General features: G+C 42.0%; 1 protein-coding gene and 5 non-coding genes across 6 annotated transcripts in view; 1 reads left to right on the forward strand and 5 right to left on the reverse strand.

The window, feature by feature from the left end:
* The window catches only part of cntrl (centriolin), a 51,425-nt gene that overhangs the window by 17,602 nt on the left and 9,697 nt on the right, over positions 1–24,126 (forward strand). Inside the window, exons 12-34 of the mRNA XM_039803123.1 lie at positions 1,753–1,906; positions 2,588–2,676; positions 4,295–4,417; positions 4,501–4,635; positions 5,264–5,436; positions 9,207–9,804; positions 10,091–10,162; positions 11,660–11,815; positions 11,970–12,206; positions 13,231–13,381; positions 13,461–13,696; positions 14,206–14,321; positions 15,383–15,512; positions 15,601–15,689; positions 16,499–16,639; positions 17,104–17,167; positions 17,781–17,891; positions 18,199–18,316; positions 19,419–19,804; positions 20,797–20,891; positions 20,993–21,108; positions 23,490–23,563; positions 23,652–23,735. Coding sequence (XP_039659057.1) covers positions 1,753–1,906; positions 2,588–2,676; positions 4,295–4,417; positions 4,501–4,635; positions 5,264–5,436; positions 9,207–9,804; positions 10,091–10,162; positions 11,660–11,815; positions 11,970–12,206; positions 13,231–13,381; positions 13,461–13,696; positions 14,206–14,321; positions 15,383–15,512; positions 15,601–15,689; positions 16,499–16,639; positions 17,104–17,167; positions 17,781–17,891; positions 18,199–18,316; positions 19,419–19,804; positions 20,797–20,891; positions 20,993–21,108; positions 23,490–23,563; positions 23,652–23,735 — 3,648 coding nt within the window. The remainder of the gene's footprint in view (positions 1–1,752; positions 1,907–2,587; positions 2,677–4,294; positions 4,418–4,500; positions 4,636–5,263; positions 5,437–9,206; positions 9,805–10,090; positions 10,163–11,659; positions 11,816–11,969; positions 12,207–13,230; positions 13,382–13,460; positions 13,697–14,205; positions 14,322–15,382; positions 15,513–15,600; positions 15,690–16,498; positions 16,640–17,103; positions 17,168–17,780; positions 17,892–18,198; positions 18,317–19,418; positions 19,805–20,796; positions 20,892–20,992; positions 21,109–23,489; positions 23,564–23,651; positions 23,736–24,126) is intronic.
* trnae-cuc lies at positions 2,785–2,856 on the reverse strand. The gene has a single exon. It is a non-coding gene; the product is annotated as a tRNA-Glu (tRNA).
* trnas-gcu lies at positions 5,528–5,609 on the reverse strand. Its single transcript has one exon. It is a non-coding gene; the product is annotated as a tRNA-Ser (tRNA).
* On the reverse strand, positions 21,705–21,786 carry trnas-gcu. The gene has a single exon. It is a non-coding gene; the product is annotated as a tRNA-Ser (tRNA).
* trnas-gcu lies at positions 22,105–22,186 on the reverse strand. The gene has a single exon. It is a non-coding gene; the product is annotated as a tRNA-Ser (tRNA).
* Positions 22,522–22,603, reverse strand: trnas-gcu. Its single transcript has one exon. It is a non-coding gene; the product is annotated as a tRNA-Ser (tRNA).

Consider the following 24,126-nt stretch of genomic DNA (forward strand, 5'->3'; position numbering starts at 1 on the left):
AGCATGACGGAACAACAGCCTGACTCAGAGAAGCATTGAAGATGTCCGTGAAGACATCTTTGAGCTCCTTTGCACAGTCCTTCAGCACACAAGCAGGGATGTTGTCTGGACCTGCAGCCTTGCGGGTGTTGATCTTGGGGAGGATTCTCTTCATGCTGGCTGTAGTCAGGCACAGATCCTGGTCGTGGGGAGTAGGGTGGTTTTCTGTGGGGGCATGCTGTTGTGTGCTTCCAACCTGGCAAAGAAGCTGTTGAGGTCGTTCAGCAGAGAGGTGTTGCTGTCACAGGTCTGTTGCGAGGGTTTGTAGTCCGTGGTGGGTCTGGATACCACACCACAGGCTCCGTGCGTCTCTGCTGTCTTTTTTGGTGAACTTGGCTTTCCTGATGCCACGAGACAGGTTGGCCATTGCTGTTCTCAGGCCAGCTGCGTCCCAAACTCTGAAGGCGCATTCCTGGCCCTCAATAGCCCACTAAAAGTGCTGTATTTGCCACTGAAAGACTCAGATTATTACTGTATATGTCTGACAACTTTATGTAAAGGACCCTACAAAGAAACTTTTTCTTTAGCTTTTACTCCGGTCTGTTTGTTATTGTGTCTGACTCTCGCTCACAGAGAAGTCTCGTTCTGAAATCTTGCAAGAGGTGACTTGTTGCCGTAAGACAGAGGAGTGAGTTGGATAAGAGGAGTGCCAGGAAGAGTTTCTTGTGTTGGAGTACAGAAAGCGTAGCTTAGTGTTATCTAACGGTTTTTAGATGTCATGGCTGAATATTTAGATAATTTCAACATTGTGGACAAGAACAAGACTCTGATAAGAGACTTGCCAAAGAAAACCAGCCAGTTTTGCAGCTGTCGGCTGTTGTTGTCCTCATTAGTCACGTAGGGCCTTTTTACACCTGAAGGTCTGAACCAAGGTTCATGTTTTTGCTACATTTTATACATTTGATCTGGTTAGTTTTGGTTTCACACTGCAGTTTTGCAAGCGCAATAAAGAACTATCTATGACATAACTACGTCCTGTCGTCTTCACATAGGTGAGCCGCGTTTCCCTTTACTTGTAATTGATTGGTTTGTCGACGGGCTTCCTTTCCTATCCTCACCTATGATCCTCTCTCTGGTGTCGGAGTTTTTCCAACTGACTGCTGCTCTCCCCGTGCTACCGCGGCTCTTTTTGTTTTATTGCGTTTTTGAGAAGCAAGACACAGGAACTTTAGCTGGGTTTTGAGGAGCTGCAGCATTTATTCAGAGACAAACTGAAACCTATACTGTACATTTACTACCACTAAACAAGTAAACTGCCAATTTATTCGCTGCTGTGATAAGCGACAGCTGTCTGCTCTGAGCGCATTCACCGTCACTATCTCTCATGTACACGCTAAGCACTCAGCTATTCCTTTAAGGAGCTTCCCCAGTCTTTAAACACGATAGGTACCAAAGTTCCCATTTTGTCACCATTTGCATTAGAGGGGAAGGCATCAAAAGTATTCTGGAGAATGCGGGCATCGATCCCGCTACCTCTCACATGCTAAGCGAGCGCTCTACCATTTGAGCTAATTCCCCTGACAGTCAGAGGACTCTTTGCTCTGTCTATTTCTGAAATAAAGATCTATGGTAGAAGTATGCAGATTTTACAAGGCATATTCCCCATTACAAGTAAAAGTCTTACTTATTATTATATTATAATAAAAGTAACCTATGTGAGAGCAGCGTCTGGTGAACCTTCTCTTGTAATTGGCTGAGGTCTCTCTTTCTCAGGCCCATGTGACCGCCCGGCTGTCCAATTGGAGACAGCTTTTGGACAGGATGAACGGGAAGCAGAGCGAGCTAGAGGGTCGCCTCGACGACATGCTGTCACGCATTGCCATGGAGACTCAGGAGATCAAAGAGCTGGAGCAACAGCTCACAGACGGTAGACCAATTCAATTTCAATTCAGTGTCAGATCATAACATTATCATTATCTCAGGCCACTTTACAGATAAATTAGGTCTAGTCCACACTATAACAGTATATAACAATCTACAGAAACCCAACGATTCCAAATGCGTAAGCGGCAAGAAAAACCTGATATCACAGAGGCCTTTGATTGGCTGTCAGTTAGGCAAAGTTATAAAACATAACTCCTCCTTGTCTCCTCTCTTTGTGTTCTCTCTCCATGTTTCCTCCTCTCTTCATGTTTTCTCTTACCATCCCCCTCCTCTCGTCTCCTTGTTTCCTCTTTTCCCTTTATTGTTTCTTCCTCTCTCCTTGTTTCCTCTCCTCCTTATTCTCTCATCTCTAGTTTCCTCTCCTTGTCTCCTCCTCTCATCTCTTGTTTCCTCCTCTCTTCTTGTTTCCTCTCCTCCATTTGTCTCCTCTCATGTTTCCTCTCCTCTCTTGTTTCCTAATCTCCTCTCGTTTCCTCCCCTGTCATTGTTTACTCTCCTCATTCTCCTATCCTCTTTTGTTTCATCTCCTTCTCTCCTTGTTTTCTTTTCTTCTCCCTTGTTTCCTTTCCTCCTTCCCCTCTCCTCTCTTGTTTCGTCACCTCTTGCCTTGTTTCCTTTTCTCCTCTCTTGTTTCCTCTCATGGTTTCTTCTTCTCTTCCTCCAGGTCAGATTTTGGCTAATGAAGCTCTTCAGAGGGATTTGGAGGGAATCATCTCTGGACTTCAGGAGTATCTGAGAGGACTCAGAAAGCAGGTAGAGTCTAATAAATGTCCATGCTTAAAGTCAGCGAGCACTGTGACACAATAAATGTGAGCAGACCAATCATTATCTGCTGCTGAGACAGCACTATTGCATAAGGTTTTCCCTGACCGGGAATCGAACCCGGGCCGCGGCGGTGAGAGCGCCGAATCCTAGCCACTAGACCACCAGGGAGTGTGATTCACTGCCAATAGGAGTGTCATTTTGGATTGCCAGACCTATCTCCACAGCGCTATGGAGGAGGGTCTGGTGAGTCCACATAGCTTTCCGGGATTGGAGAAAAACGTTCTGGTTTACTGGCATTTCTTTAAACCAATCACAATCGTCTTGGGGGGCGCTAAGAGCCAGACACAATGACGCTGCCTCTGCAAAATCGCTTCGGGAAGGAACTTGTTTCGGTGGAACATGGGTACGTTCAAAAGTTATTTTAGTCGTGCAAAACTTTTATTTGATTCGGCACCCGAACACTCCCGGAAATGAATCGTCGTCGATATAGACTAATCCAGTGTTACACGTAGGGTTGGGTACTGGGTACTATGGTACCGGTTCCTACGCAAACGGTAGTATTCGGACCGGATTAGAACGCGAATTTCGGTTCCTCATTTTGGTTCCGACTGAACCTCTGTCGCTCCTGACAGCGGCCTTTTCTGCCGAGTGGCGCACATGCCCGCTCGCGGTGTGAAGCGCGTGTCCGCGCTAATCCCCCGACATGCACTCTACAATCACTGCTGATTGACGCCTTTTTGTACACGCTCTGAAACGGACGTAAAAATATCACACTCTCTCTGTAGTCTAACGTTAGCTAGCTACAGTAAATGTAGGCTACTTTTAAAATGGCATATTTTCCCTCTGGGCTCACCAAAACGGACGTGAAAGCATATTAACCATTCACTGACTGCACGTGATCGCTAGTAAACATTACACTTACTCTGCTAGTCTATCGTTCAGGACAAGAGCCTGTAGCCTGGTGGTGGGGGAGGGAGCCTCCCCAAATTGTCTGCCCTTTCAAACTCCTACCTACAGACCTCTTGGACACTGTCTGAGAAAGTTTTCTCCTATGCAGGACATGCCATAAGTCAGGAGAGGTGTCCTATCTTGCCAGAGAAGGCAAATATGGTCACTTTTCTGCAAAAGAACTGCTAAAGTTTGAAGCTGGTTGGCATACCAACTCAACATCATTTATTTTGTTGTTACTTGTTAATAGTGTAACTGTTATTTGTTAAATTATTGTAGTTGTGTGTTAGGTGACTTAGGTTTACTTATTATATATTTAAGTACTTTAAAATGTTAATATATTGTTAAATTTAAATAATTTTCAATAAAAAAAAAAAACTCCATAAAAAGCCTTTCTTTTATGTCATTTTTCAGTTTTTCAAGAATCGGTTTAGGAATCGTTTAGGAATCGTTTAGGAATTGGAATCGTTTTAAAAGTACCGGTTCGGCATCGGAATCGTAAAAATCCAAACGGTACCCAACCCTAGTTACACACTGCCAATAGAAAAATAAAACAAAAACATTACGATATATAACTGTAAAAAGCAGTAATAAGATGAATTTAAAGGATGCTTGTGAAGTGTTGTTACTGTGAAACTGTACTGCATTTGTATTTCAGGCTCATCGTGCTCAGCAGCAGGTTGACAGTCTTCAGGCTGAAAACCAGAGTCTGCAGCTACACCTGGAGGACACTCAGGTACACTGCAGACAGCTGGAGGACACCGCCACGGCACACAGACAGGTCAGTGTTTGTGTCTCACAAGGAAAATATTTTTGTTTTCCTGGTTAATACATGTCTTTGTCTGTTTGTCTGTCTATCTTTAGGACATGTCCGTCCAGCAGGAGAAGCTGTCTGTGTTGCAGACAGAGGCCCAGGCTTTGAGGGACAGACAGGTGGACCTGGAGGCGGAGCTCCAGCAGCTGAGGGAAGAGCTAACCCAACAGATCACAATGGGACAGGTAACTGTTCAGGTCATACATTGTTTATTATAATTCTGTGTTCATTTTGAATGTTGTATAGGATTAAACCTATTATTATATTTAGCAGACAAGAGAGTATGTATGAACTCGGTTTCCTGCTTGTTGGTTAATGGTTAATGAGGGCTGGCTATTGGTCAGAAAAAAAACACTTACTGCTTCATTGATGTGTGTGTTACTGCTGTATTGAGGTATTGTGGTGCCATCTTGTGAGGACGCGCTCTGTTTACCTGTGCCTGTGCTTTTTTCTTCCCCTCTCCATCATATCTGACTATTTTTAGCTAAACAAAACAAGGTTGGCAGGTTAATACAGTAACCTGCACAATTCAACAGAGCGCATCCTCACAATATGGCGCCCCCGTAACAAAATTCGTACCAAAACAGCGTGAAGTCAGTTTCACATTCTTTGTTCTGTTGGGTAGTTAAATCTACAGCAATGCATCTGTGTGTGTGTGTGTGTGTGTGTGTGTGTGTGTGTGTGTGTGTGTGTGTGTGTAGTTGGTATGTTTGTCTGTGTGCGGCTGTAGACAGTGACTTGTGTGTGTGTGTGTGTCTGTATGTGTGTGTATGTCAGTATAGTTATGTGTCGCCAGAATGGATTTTACAGTAGGTCCAGAGACTTCAGGTCCAACGGGACCTGACCAAAGCCCAATTACACCAGGCGAGAAGCCAGTATGAAGACACCAGGACCCACCTAGACCAGACAAGAATTCAGCTAGATCAGATTACAGCTGCCATGTTGGCTCCTCAGGAGGTTCAGAGTGGACCAAAGGACAAGTACAGGTACCAGTACTCAACTACTACATACAACAACATCAAGTTGTCAGGATAACATGCTGAAGTTTTTGAGCTCAGTCAGTGTCAAAATCAATAACGACGAGGATGGGATTCGAACCCACGCGTGCAGAGCACAATGGATTAGCAGTCCATCGCCTTAACCACTCGGCCACCTCGTCCCATTGACAAAATTTTAGATCCATGTTAACTCACTCTATCGATGGGCTGTCAACACTGTGATCCAGACTGAAGCAACTACAAAGATTACAATGAAATTATGTTATGATGTAATTTATTTTATTTATTTACATTTTATTTAGATCCATCAGCAGGTCAAAACTTTCAGTTAACCAGTAAAATCAGCATTTAATAGATGGATTCAGACACATTTTGTCAACACTCCGACGATGAATCTTAAAGGGGTAATAGAATGATTATATAGGGTATTTCACACTGTTCCTTATGGTCTCCTAATGGGGTATGTAACATTGGTTGGGCTGAAAATGGCCTGGTTGATATTTTACTGGCCCTTATGCATCCCTGTGTTTTGGCCCTATTTGTAACAAGAGCTTTTCTTCCAAATATGGTATGGTCATGAATATTTAGATGAGCTGCGCGCTGATTGGTTGAGCGACTTGCCATACGCAGACATTAGAGACACGCTGATTGGTTGGGCCGAATACCCCCCCACACATACATTAGAAAGCGACAGAATCTCATATTCCAGACACTGCAATGTTTCATTACCAAATTCACTTCTGAGACTTTTTTAAGCGAGAAATCAACTATATAAAGCTGAAATATGGGCCGTTTAAAAAAAATTGATGGCTAATTGCAAATTTGGTAAGACGTGTCGGACTTTAGGAGCTCCACACAGTCTGACAAGAAAGCGGCAGCCTGCTGGGCTCCATACCCAGGGCAAAGTCACCCTTTGTGGATACTGCACTACGGGGCTCCGCGGCCAGCTGCCGGCATAACTCGAATATATTTACAGTTTGAATTTCGTCACGCCACTTATATAACATCATTCCCCAATGTCTTATAAAGCTAACCGTTGTGTCCGATTTGATTTTAAGGCATTTTTACAGACGGGGGGGTGCTTTGTAGAACCGAGCAGCTGCTTGCTATATGTCCCATTCATTACAATGGGGAAATACCGCAGCTAGCTAGCTACACTGTCTGCCATAACTCAATTATATTTACAGTTTGAATTTCGTCCGATCCGCCACTATAACATCATTCCCCCAATGTCTTATAAAGCTAACCGTTGTGTCCGATTTGATTTTAAGGCATGTTTTATGAACGCGAGGCATCTTTGTAGGACGAGCAGCTGCTGCTATATGTCCCATTCATTACAATGGGGAAATACCACAGCTAGCTAGCTACACTGTCGCCATAACTAAATTATATTTACAGTTTGAATTTCGTCCACACTTATATAACACCATTCCCCAATGTCTTATAAAGCTAACCGTTGTGCCCGATTTGATTTTAAGCGCATTTTTATGAACGCGATGCGTCTTTGTGGAGACCGAGCAGCTGCTTGCTATATGTCTCATTCATTACAATGGGGAAATCCGCAGCTAGCTAGCTACACTTTCGTCATAACTAAATTATATTTACAGTTTGAATTCGTCACGCCACTTATATAACATCATTCCCCAATGTCTTATAAAGCTAACCGTTGTGTCCGGTTTGATTTTAAGGCATTTTTATGAACGCCTGCTTTGTAGAGACGAGCAGCTGCTTGCTATATGTCCCATTCATTACAATGGGGAAATACGCAGCTTGCTCACTTCCGCATAACTAAAGTATATTTACAGTTTGAATTTCGATCACGGCATGAATATTACAGGTTCCTCAAGGTCTTACAAAGCTTAGCTAACACTTGTCCGATTTCGGATTTCAATTGAATGTATTTTTGTGAATGTCAGAGTTAGGAGGAGGCTAGCTAGCTCTCATTGATGGACTCCATCTCACCGCGGCTCTATCAATGAGACTTCGCGGACAAGAGGCGTTTATTTCCCGATTGTTTGTTTAAATAACTCAACACACATACCCATTATAAGATTTACTGGAACCTGCGGGCTGCGGTAAAGATTGCGGCGCGTAACAAGCTCGCTGACACTCGCGGTCGCAAGGGGGCGATGTAGCAACCCAGGCAGCACCAACACCGGCACTAAACTCCGACACACAGTCGGAGAAAATTTGCAATTAGCCATCCATTTTCGTAAAGCGGCCCATATTTGAGCTTTATATGGTTGATTTCTCGCATAAAAAAGTTTCAGAAGTGAATTTTGTAATGGAATAGCAGAGATCTGCGTGACCTAGCTAGATTCAGAAAACTACCTGATCTCAGGTCAGTTGTGTAGCCTATGTACATTTTGGGGCGTGACCGTTCTCTTAATACACCCATGGCTGTGACAAAGGTTCCGGTTTTTGGGAGGTTGACGTCAACTTCCAGCTTTGTTGAGATTCGCCCGTTTTCAGCGGCAGTTTCAAAATATGAGATTTTCATAGTAAAGGGGTGTCAATGGGATTCTGAGCTTCTATGTATGTCCTATTTACCCACCGAACTGTCCTCATTCAACTATGACAGGGTAAAATTGGTTTTGCATTCTATCACCCCTTTAATAACTTTGGTGATCCTCTGACTTTTCATCTAGTGCCATGATCAGGTCAACATTATGTGTCCAATCATTTATTTATTTTTTCATCGGCCTCAGCTTTACGTTGTGTTTAGCGAAATTAGACCTGATAGGATTTTTGCTTTCACATATTTTATTACAGAAAGTGTATACAACCAATGAAACCCATGACCAAAATAGTTATACACTCTGTCATTGTGTTACTTTATAGAATTATAGTGAAAATAAATTATTCCACTTTTGCTGGTGACCACTGACCCCACTTTGGGAACAATTGTTTTAGCAAACTGAAGCATACAGTATCTATAATCTAGGGTTGTTATAATGAAGCATATTTTGCTAATGGAAAATTGATTGCAACAAGGAATGGATTCAAACCCATCCTTGCAGAGCACAATGGATTTGCAGTCTATCGCCTTAACTACTTGGCCATCTCGTCCATGTGCTCAGCAGGTGCAGACAGAGTCCATGATTCAGCTGTTTGTTCACTTCAATTCAATTCAATTTTATTTATAGTATCAAATCATAACAAGAGTTATATCAAGACACTTTACAGATAATTTACAAAGCCCCAACAATTCCAGTAATTCCCCCAAGAGCAAGCATTAGCAGTTGCTGTTGCGACAGTGGCGAGGAAAAACCCAGACTCTTGGTAGGCGGTGTCTGACAGGGCCGGTTGGTTTGTTGGGAGCACAAAAACTTTCCACTACGTGAAGGAGAAGTTTGTATACACTTATTTTTAAATGCATACTGTCTACAGCACAGAGAACAAGCGGTCTTCACCAGACTGACTGACAAACTGTATTTGAGGTCTGGGGTGTCCAGTGTCAATATCGGTCTATTAATAGCAGCATGACAGTACTCTACTGAAAACACTATTGTGTATGTGCCAGACAAGTGTCCTTGTATAGTACTGGCATACATGTATGTATTTAATTTTGGCCTACTAGAGTGTTACACAAATGTTACAGGTCCGACTTTGGGACACTGATGTTGTTGGGTTTATGTAAAAGTGTCTCTAGACATGAGATCAACATTTACATAACAAGGTCTGAAAGGGACTTAACACTGAGAAGAGTCACATTATAAAGGCAGTGTGTCCATGTCTGTTGACTGCTCTGTCCCCAGCAATCCTGTCAGTCCTGAGGACATGTTGTCCAGGAGTGTGGAGCAGCTCTACAGGGTCATCCAGCAGATCAGAACCAGCACAGAACAGCTCCAACAAGACCAGAACCACAGCCAGAAACAGATAGCCAGACTGCAGGCCCAGCTAGCCCAGGATCAGGCCCATGTAACTCAGCTGAAAGCCCAGGTAACCCAGGATCAAGACCACATAGCTCAGCTGGAAGCTCAGGTGACACAGGATCAAGACCACATAACCCAGCTGGAAGCCCAGGTGGCGCAGGATCATGACCACATAACCCAGCTGGAAGCTCAGGTGACCCAGGATCAGGACCACATAACCCAGCTGGAAGCCCAGGTGGCCCAGGATCGGGACCACATTACCCAGCTGGAATCCCAGGTGGCCCAGGATCATGACCACATAACCCAGCTAGAATCCCAGGTGGCCCAGGATCAGGACCAGGCAGCCCAGCTGGAATCCCAGGTGATAGGTGGTGTGGAGCAGGACCAGGAGCCAGACTGGAGGCTACAAGAGGAGCTGGAGAGACTGAGAGTCAGACTGCATAGGTCTCAGAGCAGAAACAGACACGTTCAACACAAACTGGTCAGTATCAGCTGAGTCTGCAACAGTCCAGACCAGCATAGACATAAAATGGATTTATAGATAAACTGGATACATTTAATTTCTATGGATCACACAGATTTAGAACTGCTTCATAAAAACAGAATTGATCAGACAACAGTCTGACAATCAGGCAACCAGGCAACCAGTGACTATTTCTGTGTGACACACAGCTGATCAGCAGTGCAGTACAATATGACCAGCCAGACTCAGAGTTTTTGATTATTTATATTAAAATTAATTGTTCATTTCAAATATGTTATTATAGGAGGGGGAACTGAAGCAGAGCGCTCTGCAGCTGCAGGACGTCCAGCAGGAGAGAGATGCGCTGCTACAACAGGTCAGAGGACGGAGGTTCATATTGTGTTTATTCTCCCTTGTATTCTATATGTCCTTTAGATTTTAAATGTTAAAATGTAAATTGTTAAATGTATTGTTAGACTTTTTCCTCCATGAGTGGAACTGCATTTGCTACTTATTTTAAAACATAATTGAAGAACCACACCAGTGTTTTTAAATGTTGCTGTAAATTTACTACCAAAATCTAAATCACACTTATTTACCTTTTTTCCACCCACATTAGCACATTACGATTATTGGATTTACTGTGTGTGAAATTGATTCAGAACTTTGCCTCTGTGTCTTTTTAAAAATCATAATTGTTCTGGTGTAATACAGAACATGTTTAACAGTAAGGGACCGTTCGGTATTTATGGAATGGACCACCGGAGGAAAATAGGGGAGGGTCATGTCTTTTTATTCTTTGTTGAGGGGAGGGTCATCCAAAATGTTTTAGTCCAGGGGGGGTGGGGAGGGGTCACCCAACTTTTGTATTCATGAAAAAGTGGCTTGTTTGGTGCATATTTTTCCATGTAGCTCTTAGTCTCAGCCCTCCTTCGCTACCAGATGGGTCTGACCCATGAGTTTGCTGGGAGGCAGAGGGAGCACTGCCCCCCCTGGTGGCTGAAACGGATAATTGCATTGTTGAAAAAATTTGTGGAATAATCACATCTGGCATGACCAGATATTTTATAAATGTCTTAAATAACACAAAACAACTAAATGGTGGTAGGTAATACATCTGATTTCATATTCTGCTTTAGTAAAAAATATTTCCTGGCTGATGATGGGAGCAGCAGGACGATAAAACCGAAAATGACTGTTGCTAGTCTGGACATATTACCGTGCCAAGGTTGCAATAAAGGTTTCCTAAATGCCCCATTTGATGTCAGCTTACTAATTGATTGCGTGTTTTGTGTAGATTTGGACTTACTTTTATTCCACTTTGTTTAAACGGCGAAGTGGAGGAAGCCTAGTGACGAGTCCATAGCAACCAGTTTGTGTGTTGAATGTTACCCAGAGTCCTTTGCTGAATGGTCTCAATGTTTTATTTCATGTGAATACTAGTTTACTAGAGGAGTAACTTAGTATTTGAAGTAATGCAGTAATGTAGGAAGTGTGCATTTTTTTGTTTTTTTTTTTTTTGGCACCAAAAAGTAGAGGAAAAAAAAACAAACCCGGCCACCACACCATAACAGAGGAGTGTGATGCGTCAGATGAGAAAGCAGAGGTTTAGTTGCCATTGCTGTAAAAAACAATGTGAATCAGTATATCTTTACCACGTGCAAATCAGTACAGAAGGTGTTGATAAATTGTTGGGGGAGGTTCATGCCTTTTTTGACTTAAGGGCCCAGAACTCCTCCGGTGGCCCCTGAACTAAATAACGAACAGTCCCTAATATAAAGTGACTGTGAGTTATAATAAATTGAAGTAACACAGCACAGTATCTGTGAGCAGCAGTGCATGCTGAAACTGAGTGTGGTGTGATGTGATCCAGCTGCGCTCACAGAGCGATGGTCATCAGAGAAGCCTTGGACGTCTGAAAAGAAAACTACGGCAGATCAGCAGGTCCATGTGTGACTCGGATCAGCTGACAGTGGAACAGCTGAAGTCAGCCTCCGAACAGCTGAGAGCTCTGAACCACATGGTGGAGGTACACACACACACATTGGAGATTTTTGTTTGTTTGCAGTTTGCTTTTTTGTTTTGTTTTGCAGTACAGATTGTAAAGTCCCTTGAGACAACTTTGTTATTTTGGGTTATATATAAAACGGACTTGGTCTGCTTCCTGCGTGTGTTGTTGTCAGAACTCTGTGGAGGAGCTCGACGGCAGCTTTCACCAACCTGAAGGAAGCTCAGAGAGACAGAGTAAACACACACCGGCGCAGCAGTCTGAACACACTCACACGGTGGAGGAGCTTAGGGCGAAGCTGGATAAAGCTCAGAGACATACACATAGACTGAGACAGAAGCTGGACCGGACCAGAACCAGAACCAGTAACAGAGATGGAGGACAGTGGTACTTCATACCTCCTGGACACAGTGTGAGACTTTTCAGCTTTTTTAAATTTTTTTTTATCTCAGACAAACTCTGATATTTTTTTCATCTAAAGGCACTGACACACCAACCCGATTATTGGCCGTCAGACAGTCTGACAAGGTCAGTGACTCGAGTCTGTTCGGTGTGTTCCATGCCGTCGTCAGTCGGAGGAGCCGTTGGCCTTCATTTGGGCCAATGACAAATCTGATTGGTGGAGTGCTAACCCGGAAATGACGAGTGTGATGAACGTGACGAACGCCTCTCAAAATCTGCTGAAAATCTTTTAAACGAATACACCATCATTTTTGAAATAGGGTTATTCACCATCTCCTCTATATTTATATAGGTGGGCAAATGCATTTTTGTCTCAGTGCATGCATTGTCTTAGTCCGGCGCCGCCGCTGCTAGCTTAGCTTAGCGTAATGAATGGAATCCTTTGTTGCCATTAGCATTTTGTGAGTAAAAGTGACCTTAACAACAACAAAAACAAAACCTAGTTACTTCTTGTGGCCTGCGTATTCACACACAGAACGTACGCTTAAGTCGGCGTCGCTTCGGTGTGTTCCGAGGCACTTTTTTGACCAACTCAGGGCCTTTTCTGCTGACGGTCGGCCGTCAGGTTGGTGTGTCAGAGCCTTAACTTCTCACTGCTTTTTCTGACTGTGAAACGGAAGTGAATGATTGAAGATGAGTTAGATCACTGAGGCAAATAGCAGGAATTAGGTTTTGAGTTTTATTTAAAAAGAGTAAATGTGTGTTTAATGCTGTATTTACCAGAAGGCAGCATTAAACTGACAGATGTTTGAAAGAGTTTGTAAAGAGTAACCCGAGTGCACTCTCTTAATGTACGACAACCAGTCCCTGTTTGATCTCACATACATAATTACATGTATCTTCAGTTATTTAATCAGATATTGATCTTGTAAGGTTGGAAAACAAAATTCAGAGCATAATGGAAACTCTCTTTCTGTCTTTCTCTCACCCTCTCTCTCTTGCTCTCTCTGTCTCTCTCTCTCTCTCTCTCTCAGGCTCTCAGTCTGGGCTCTCTGGGGACTCAGGACTCTGGTTTGGGGCTGCAGTACCTCAGTTCTCCTGAAAGGGGGCGACAGCAGGACAGACCTCCCACAGGAGGAGGGTACTGGGTCTACATTCCCCTAACACACACCGAGTCTGACACAGGTAGACACACACATTTGCAAACATGTTCTGACTGTAGATCAGATGCTCAGCACTTCAGACTGATGTCAAGTGTCTCCAGCAGCAGCCGAGTGGAGGGACAGCGGAGGAGGCAGTGATGCTGACAGAAGCTCCAGAGAACAAACTCCTCCTCCCCCTCCTGCCCCAGGTGCAGCTGTCTCTGCTGGGCTGTCTGACGGCCAGACTCCCCTGGTTGGGCCTGCCTGGCTCCTCTGTGGTTCACCTGCAGCTGTTGTCTACAGTCCTCCAGGAGGTGGTGCTGCGCTGCACTGTAACATCCCAGAACACAGAGACACGGTGAGCAGAACCGTTTCTTCCTATAGGTGGACTATCATCTTAAATGTTTAAATCCCCCCATCGTAGTTTGACAAAATAGGGGCCCCTAAACAGCATCTTGCATAGCCCAAAGCTAGAAACGGCCCTGACGGTGAGCGTCTCAATTAGGCTTCTCTAACAGAAACCACAGAGACAAAGAAACTTGTTGCAGATAACAAAATAGATTCTCAGTTCAATTGATAAGATAAGATAAACATTTATTGTTCCTCAGAGGGTTGTTGCAGCAGCACAAAGGTAGAAATAGTACAGATATATAAATAACAAAAGGGTATATAAAATTAAAATAATAAAATAAAAAAACATGATGTACACAAAGGTATTTGAGTTAGCCTTCAACGCTAACTTGTTCCTTCATAAGACTGTGTGTGTGTGTGTGTGTGTGTGTGTGTGTGTGTGTGTGTGTGTGTGTGTGTGTGTGTGTGTGTGTGTGTGTGTGTGTGTGTGTGTGTGTGTGCGTGTGTGTGTGTTAGCAGGGAGACCGGTGTGTTTGTGAGTGTGTGCACAAAGAAGCAGAGCGACTGGAGGAAGAGAGGAAGAAACTACGTTTGGAAACCAAACAACTACGACTAACACTAAGACAACACAGGTAACACACACATACAGACACACACACACACATTTTACACACCCTTTTCATTTAATATATTCAAAATGTCTCTACTTGTATGTGTTTGTGTGTGTTTTCTCCTTGTGAAACTGTACTGAAACTGTATGATTATATTAAATGTTATATTTTGCATTAACATGTTTTAATCTCCCTTCTATACTTATGTTTGAGTCTAGACTACGGGCACAACATGTAATACTACTGCAGTAATATTAAAACAAGCTGACTACAGTTTATAACAATATGAAAACAACAGTTTTAGTTGTTTTAGCTCTCTTTGGAGATACAGATTTGTTGTTGTTTTAAAGTCAAGTCATTTTTACATACAGTATCTAGCATATTTAAAAACAATAGGAGTTGACCCAAAGAGCTTTCCATTCAAGGCAGATGAGTTAGGATCTGCCTCAATATAGGTAAACAATATGTAATACAATACTAACATTATAAAATCTAAATTGAAGTAATAAAATTGGAAGTTAGAAGAGATGGAATAAAATCAACAACATATTAAAAATCAGTAAGAGGGCATAATAAAAAAGTCAGTTGTAGTTGTTACTTAGTGGATGCTACATCTTCCAATGAATTTGAAATAATTTTTCTTTTCAACTCCTAATTCTCCTTGCGCCTAAGCAAAATTAATTTCAAAACTTCAAATTCAAAAGTCATTATGTCATGATGACTGCCGTCTTTCAGCAGCTATATCTGGGAACACATGGTGGAATTGAGAATTCAACCTGAGCCCGAAACTGCAGACAGACTATCTCACCTGCCAGAAATCCAACGACCGAAAGATCGTTCATTCACACACTTAATCTGACATCATGACCCCTCTCACACTGACCCTCTAAAAAGAAACTGTTCTGCCCAATTGTGGGTTAAAACCCAGATTAATATGTACTGTAACCTAGAAAGTGAAAACATTTTGTCCTCTGTTCTCAAAGGGTTAGTGTCAAGACTTTATTTTAGGGTTTAAATTAGGGATTTTGGGATGGATAACGAAATGAGGATGTGTGTGTGTGTGCGTGTGCATGTGTGCGTAGCAGTGTGATGCAGGTGTGTGATGAGGTGGAGTGTGTGGAGAAAACTCTGCTGAAGAGACGAGCTGAACTCCGGCAGGCTGACAGACTGCTGCTGGAGGCTCAAAGCTCCATACACGCCGCCAGAGACAAGGTACACACTCACACATACACACTTATAAACACACTCACTCACACACACACACACGCTCATCTACACATTATTTCACTGTCTCCTCCAGGCCAGCTCAGCTCAGCGGGAGGCCGACGTGTTACAGCGCTCAGCTGAGGAGAGTGCCATCTGTCTGCTGGAGGCCACGCAGCATGTCAGGTAATAGGCTCGTTTGAGATGAACTGCGCCTCGCCTGTAAAGTAGACGAGAGCAGGCGGCAGCAGCCAGGGGCGGGGACAAAAGTCCGCTCTGAAGTCGGACAGTTTTCCAGCTGATTCCAGCAGCCTTCAGGCTGAACAGGAAGTGACAGAAACACTGTGGTCCGATTCCGATTTAATAAAATGTTATCAGACCCATATATCAGCTCCTACACAGTCTCCAGTTGTTTTTATTATGACAGAGTAGCTGTCAAAATTCTCTACATGCGATCTGTTGCTGATTTTAATTAACAACACACTGTAGATGATCCGTAATCTGAACAGATTTAGTCTCTCTGACTTTTAAACATAACTATCAGCCACACAACATGTGTTCTGTACAGAATAAGCTTTTAAATCAGACAAATCACAGTTAAAATCCCTCCGATTGAAAATCAATAAAAAGTTTATATAAAACGTCATCATGTTGAGTCGATTCTGAACCAATCAGCTGTTTCCCAGCATGCACTGGGTCCGCCTGCGTCCGCCTGGCTCTTGCAGTTGGAGAAAAGCAACTGCGCTGCCTGCGTCTCAGAACTGCAGCCGCCTTGGTCTCGTGAGATTATCGTTGCCCACGTGTGCATGACGTCAGAGCAAGTCGGGATCAAGTCGGACACAAATCTAACCGGCATGCATTGGGCGCCGATCGCCAGTGATCGATTCTGCGCAGATCTGGCTCATCTCGAACGAGCCTAGTGTCTCACAGGTTGACCTCTGACCTCCAGACTCACATGAATCTTCTTCATCCTCATCATATGAACTGATCTCCAGAGCGCTGCAGGAGGATGAGGTGGAGGAGCTGAGGAGGAGACAGGAGAAGGAGCGGACGCTGAGGGAGGTGGAAGAGGCATTGAGGAGCAGAGAGCAGGAGTTCCAACGACTCTGCACAAAAATACACTCAGCTTCAGACAGGTACAAATAAAGTTTGAGCTTGAAGATGTGTTGTTGTGATGTTTATGTGATTATAAACTTCCATCATAAACACAAGTTACTTTATTGTGCTTATTCAATTCATTACATTCCTGCAATGTTCTGTAATTTTATTCTTTCAGATAAAAATTATATATAAAAACATAGATTTAGACCACATTTTATTGCAGCACATTAGCAGTTATACATCAGACATCTGTGCACATCTCCTGCCTGCAGCTGCTTCACAGTAAAAGACCTCAGACTGTCAGAAAGAAATGTGACAAATGGCAATTATGAATCAGAAAGGTTACATGATGCTAGCCTTGAATGTTCCTTTGTATGTGTGTGTGTGTGTGTGTGTGTGTGTGTGTGTGTGTGTGTGTGTGTGTGCGTGCGTGCGTGCGTGCGTGCGTGCGTGCGTGCGTGCGCGTGCGCGTGCGTGCGTGTGTGTGCGTGCTGTGCAGATTATCTGACGTGCTGTCTGATCTTCAGAAATCTCAGGAGCGTCTAAACTCACTCAACATTCAGGTAAACTCAGAAATTTGTGTTGTTAAAATGATGAAGTATTTTGTATTTCTTCTTGTGTTGGCTTTTAATAATGACTGTGGCACCCAAATCTACAGAAAATGTACTTAACATTGCAAATAAAAATGAGACAGAAGATCTGGTTTCTTGATGTCAGACAGCCAAAACAAAATTGTTTTCAGCAGTCTTGCGTTAGTTGTTGGGTTATTGTTTTTGCACATTGCACATATTCGTCATACTGTGAACAATTGCACACTCCATCTTCTTGGTTTTAAACACTGTACAGCTCTCTTCATTTAAAGAAATATTTTGCATAGGTTTTATTGTACATTTCTGCTTTTTATGATTCTTGACTTTTGCAGTACTTGTTTTTTGTTTGTGTTTTCCTTTCTATGTTTAATGTGACTTTTATTCACCAAAATTACAAGGAAAATTCTTTGTAGGTGAAAACCTAGTTGGCAATACATTTCTGTTATCAGTCAGTGGAGTCTTAGGATTTTAAAATGCTGAGAAGAACCACAAATGTAAAGTAAATAAAGAAGAAGAGACTGGAGCAGTGTTCTTTACTTTTGGCAGGTCAGTGAGCAACATGTTAACACTGTTGTCCTCCCTGCAGGTGGAACAGCAGGAGCAGAGGCTGGTTCAGAGAAGTGAGGAGCATCAAACAGCTGTGAACAGAGTGGAGGAGGTCAGAGAGGAGGAGCAACGACTACAGAACAGAGTCAAGGTGACCAGAGGAGAGCAGGAGGAGATGAAAGAGACAGTTATCGTCCTTTTCCACTGTAGGAACTTCTATCCGTCGCCATGAGTTCTTCTTTTGCAACACAACAAACACAGAAATGGGGTTTAAACACAGCCAAATGTTTTAGATAAAACAAATAAAAAACATAATGATATGATATGAAATAAAGGATCACAAGTGAAACAAACTGATACTATGATGTGACATGCTGGAATCTGTAAAAAAAACAAACTCTTGCCGTTGTCACAGAATAGGAAGAACTGGCTAACAGGTTTTGTTTGTGTTTGTGTAGGAGCTGTTGCAGCAGCATGAGGCGCTGTTAAGTAAAAAGAGCTCCACAGTTTCTGCTATGAGAGAGGACGAGCTGAAGCTGATCACAGTGCAGTCTGAACTCAATAAACACAGAGCAGGTAATACACACACACACACACACACACACAGGTAAAACAAACACCTGCGCTAAAGCAGCAGGGTTTGTAATGGATCCAATGATCCATAAATGATGGAATTAAATGTTTTGTTTGATTGTTATCCAGTCAGCAGCCTTCAGCAGCAATAGCTCACCAGAGTGTCTCTGTACAGACCAAGTACGGGTGTGGACTGGTAGCTGGAGAGGTGCCCACCCCCTGGGCACTGCTGATGTGCCCTTGAGCAAGGCACCAAACCCCCAACTGCTTGGGATGCCTTTAATGGGCAGCCCCCTCACTCTGACATCTCTCTATTTAGTGCATGTATAAGGTCCTGTTTGTGCATGTGTGTAATGCAGCAACAGAGTGTAAAAATCTAATTTCCCCTTGGGGATCATTAAAAAAAAACTTCTTCACTGAAGTGTGTTGAGCTGCAGTTCCTCTAATGTCCACTAGTCAAACTATATTGAAGTGAATGAGAAAACCTCAAGCCATGGTGGCTGTTAGTTCCTCATCTCACTTTGTGTCGAGTCAGTTGTATTTTTACAGCCCAAAATCACAAATTTGTCCTAGAGTGTTTCACACTCTGTACATTGAACAACACCCTATATCTTTAATTATTAGGTATCCTTAAAAATATGATTCTCTGGCCAGTGTTATAGTCAAGTCACCAACTGTCGAGGGTCAAGTCTTGAGTCCCCAGTGTTCGAGTCCGAGTCCAAGTCCGCATCACCAAAGTAGAGTCCGAGTCAAGTCACTATTACCGGAGTTTGAGTCCGAGTAGAGTCACGAGTACAGAGAATAGCGACTTGAGTCGGACTCGAGTCCAAGTCCAGGACTCAAGAACTCCATCACTGTTTCTGGCTGCAGCAACTTCCTAAGATGGCAGCAAGAGGTATACCCAAACTCAAGGAAACAAAACTTCTGTTCAGAAACCTAAACCATGTTTGATCATCTCTGCCTTATTTACAAAAGTTAACTGGCTATTGATGTAGATGGTGATGTGTGACTTGGTGTGTGTGTGTGTGTGTGTGTGTGTGTGTGTGTGTGTGTGTGTGTGTGTGTGTGTGTGTGTGTGTGTGTGTGTGTGTGTGTGTGTGTCCAGAGCTAAAACAGGTTCTTCAGGAGTTACTTGTAGAGCAGCAGGCGCTGGAGGTAGTGAAAACCAAACGCACTCAGAGTCTCCAGCGACTCCACAAAAAGCAGGACCAGCTGGACAGAATACAGGTCGAGGTGGACAGGGCGAAGGATGAACTGGACAGAATACAGGTCGAGGGGGACAAGAAAAGAGATGAGTTGGATGGGACACGGGATGAAGTTGACAAGAGGAAGGACGAGCTGGAAAACAAGAAGGAGGAGGTGAACAGAAAGATTGAAGAATTGGACAGGAAAAGGGAAGAGATGGCTGAGCTGCAACAGAAAGTTGAGGCCCACAAAAAGGAGACAGAGATCTGTCTGAAAGAGACAAAACAACAGCAAACAGAACTGCAGGTTGGTGAAAAATATTTAAAATACAGTTTTGAGGATTCATGCAAAAACTTGCACTTCCACTGCATGGTAGTCATTATCTCATAGTTTCCTAAAAGTGCACTGATGTCACTGTATTTTTTTAGCAAGGCTCTAAGAAAAGACTAGCCTGGGTAAACCCCAGAGAGAGATTGAGATTTGCTCTGCAAGTCAGTCTGGCGAAGAACCCATCACCAATCACAACCGTTGAGGCGGGCTTTACGCGACGACGATAGCGCAGCGACAGCGAGCAGCTTTTTGTGTACATTCAACATGACGGCCACCGAAGCGTTGAAGGACTATCCAATGCGCCCAGTTACAACTGAGAAGGGTCTGGTGTCAACCAGGATAAGAAAAGACTGCAATTCTTTAATAATTATAAGTCAAATGAAAACAGTGTTCAGTATATACAGTATATGTTTATGGTTCTCTGTTGGTTTTTCCATTTTAAGATTTTCCATTAGGATTTTTACAATTCCGTCATTTTGTCCATGATGTTTTCCTTTGTAGATCACGTACATTTCAATGCTGTATATTTAGATTTCCCTCTTTTCACATTTTTGTTTTACATATAAATGAGTTACATTTTGTTTGCCTTTACATTTTTTTTATAAAGTTTTTAGATGGTTTTAAAGTTTGAATTCAAAATGTATGCCTCTATAAAGATATTTAGCAGAATATTATCTATGAAAATTACTTTTTACACATTAATCAGTTATCAAATTGTTGCAGATACATTTTTTTGCCGATCGATTAATCAACTAATTGTTGCAGCTCTAAATATTACTACTGTCATGTCGTTTACCTGTAATTCCACAAACCTTTAATGTAACAACTTTTCTAACATAAAACAATAAATCAAGTGAATAAGTAAATCAAAGAAGGCACTCCCAGGTATAGGTATGAAGATCAGTGATTTTTATTTTTCAATGACTCAATATGATGCCCTATTATGTTATGTTATGTTTTGTGTACAGGAGCTGCAAGAGGAGCTGAGCAGGACGAGGGAGGAGAGGCGCAGTCTGCAGGAGCAGTGTAAACATCTGGAGGCCAGACGGAGGCACGCTGACAGGTACATATATCAACATACTAACTGTCTGTAGAAATATATTACAGTCTATTCAGACAGATGTGTTGAGATAAAACCTTTTGGTGTGTATGTGTGTTTGTCAGGAGTCTGTCAGCAGTGGAGGTGGAGCTTACTAAACAGAGGGAGGAGCACAGCCATGCCCAGCTTCTCAAACAGGAAGTGGTCAGAGATACAGCAGCCAATCAGGAGGAGTTTAAAAGTACATTATCACTTATAATTCAAATGATGACATACAAATTATGATGCACAGACAATAATATGCAAGGTATAACATACAGACTATGCTATTGATTTTTTATGACATAATATACTGTGACTTTTTCCGACATACTAAACCATGACTTTTTTCGACATGATAAACCATGACTTTTTTTCGACATACTATATGACTTTTGACCAGAGGTGTATAGTCCAGGTGCCAGAAAGTAGAAATCCTGTCCAGCAGCTGTCCCAACCATCACTAAACCAGCTCCTCTACCAGGTAGATGAGCTCGTTAGTGAAAACACCTGTTCTAGATGTAGAGGCAGATCCAAAAACATGGCAGGATTTTTACTTTCTGGCACCTGGACTATACACCTCTGCTTTTGACATACTTATTACTTTTTTGACGTACTACACAAAAGACACTGGTGGGACTCAAACCCACATGTGCAGAGCCCAACGATTAGCAGTCTATCACCTTAACCACTTGGCCACTGTTAATCATTTTCATAGTCGACATACTATATAATGACTTTTTGACGTACTATAATTTTACCTTTTTTTGGCAATACTAGACTGAAGATACTCTGGTGCGATGGGGATGGGATTCAAACCCACACATGCAGAGAACAATGGATTAGCAGTCCATCACCTTAACCACTCGGCCACCTCGTCTGCTGATGGTCACTTTTATAGTCAACATACTATACTATGACTTTCTTTCCGACATACTAAACCATAACTTTTTTTGACATAATATACTGTGACTTTTTTTCGATGTACTATACTATGACTTTTTTCGACATACTATACTTTGACTTTTTTTCAACATTCTATACTATGACTTTTTTGACATACTGTACTATGACTTTTTTCGTCAAACTATAACGTTCGTACTCTCATGGGACTTTTGTAGACATATTATGCTATCAATGTTTTCTACGCTCTTTAATAATACTTTTGTGGACATAATACACTAAAGATACTGTGGTGCGACGAGGATGGGATTCGAACCCACGCGTGCAGAGCACAATGGATTAGCAGTCCATCGCCTTAACCACTCGGCCACCTCGTCTGCCAATAGTGAATTTTATAGTCGACATACTATACCATGACTTTTTTCAGCATACTATTCTATGACTTTCTTTGACAAACTATACTATGGCTTTTTTGATGTAGATTATATACCATGATTTTTTTTAAGATACAAAACTAGGCCTTTTGACACAAGGGACACTCTAGTTGGACTCAAACCCACAAGTGTAGAGCACAATTGATAATTGAGTAATCTATCACCTTAACCGCTCGGCCGCCTAGTCATACTATACGGGGACTTTTGTAGATATATTATACTATTAACGTGCTTTAATATTACTTTTGTGGCCGTTATACGCTAAAGATGCTCTGGTGCGACGAGGATGGGATTCGAACACACGCGTGCAGAGCACAATGGATTAGCAGTCCATCGCCTTAACCACTCGGCCACCTTGTCTGCTGATGTTCACTTTTATAGTCAACATACTATACTATGACCTTTTTCGATGTACTATACTATGACTTTTTTTTCGACAGACTATACTATGACTTTTTTTTTGACATACTATACTATGACTTTTTTCAACATACTATACCATGACTTTTTTCTGCATACTATATACTTATATTTATACTTGAATACTCTTTACTTTTTTGACGTACTATAATATTACCTTTTTTGGACATACTGCACAACAGACACTCTAGTGGGACTCACAAGTGTAGAGCACAATGGATTAGCCTTAACCACTCGGCCACCTTATCTACTGTTAGTCACTGTCATACTATATAACGACTTTTGTAGACATATTATACTATTAATGTTTTGGTCGTGCATTCTACTATGACTTTTTTCAACATACTACTATACCATGACTTTTTTGACATCATATACTGTGACTTTTTTTGACATTCTATACTATGCCTTTTTTTCGACAAACTAAACTATGACTTTTTTTTCTAAACCGACTTTTTTAGACATACTATACTATGACTTTTTTTCAACATACTATACCATGACTTTTCTGACGTACTATACTATTACTTTTTTTAACATACTATAATACTACTTTTTTTTACATACTATACTTACTTTTTTTCGACATACTATAATATTACGTTTTTCAACATTCTATACTGTGACTTTTTTGGCATAGTAAACTGACTTTTTTGACATACTATACTATGATTTTTTTTGACATACTATACTATGACTTTTTTTTACAAACTATACTATATTTTATTTTGAGATAATACTAAATAGACTTTAAATGTAAAAAAGACAACTGGAAGCGGAAAAGAGTTAAAGGATGCATCAACATTATCTCATGTTTGTGTTTCAGAGAATTCAGAGCTGTTGTCTCTGCTCAGTGAACAGGTAGAGGAGAGGAAGAAACACCTGCAGACTCTGGAACAGGTGCACACACACACACACACACACACACACACACACACACACATACGTAACAAGTGACATTTCTGATTAGCGTGTTTGTGTCCTGTAGGAGATGAATGTGTGCAGTCAGCAGCAGCAGCAGCAGAGAGCAGAACACCTGAAAGAGCTGGCCAGGCAGATAGAAGACAAAAAGGTAAAACACACACAATTCAACCATGACATATAGCTAAATTCCTAACAGATACACAGAGACATTACTAACACAGTTACACAGAAACATGTAGGGGCCAAAACAGAAACCGACAACAAACACTGTTCTTGGATACTAGACAGTTAGTTTATTGACTTAAATATAACAATACAAATACATACAATAACTTAACGTGATCTAATAAAAACATTACGGCCAAACAACATTTCACATACAATATCGAGCACATAAATTAAAAAACCCTGCCACTACCTTGCACATTTATAACACAGTCAGTAGTTGAAGGCATATTCAGATTATTTACTGCAGTAAAATTACCTATACCACACTGTGAAATTAAAACTGTTAAAATACTCTACTACTACAAGTAAAG

Source organism: Perca fluviatilis, chromosome 6, assembly GCF_010015445.1.
Source record: "Perca fluviatilis chromosome 6, GENO_Pfluv_1.0, whole genome shotgun sequence".
Lineage (NCBI taxonomy): Eukaryota > Metazoa > Chordata > Actinopteri > Perciformes > Percidae > Perca > Perca fluviatilis.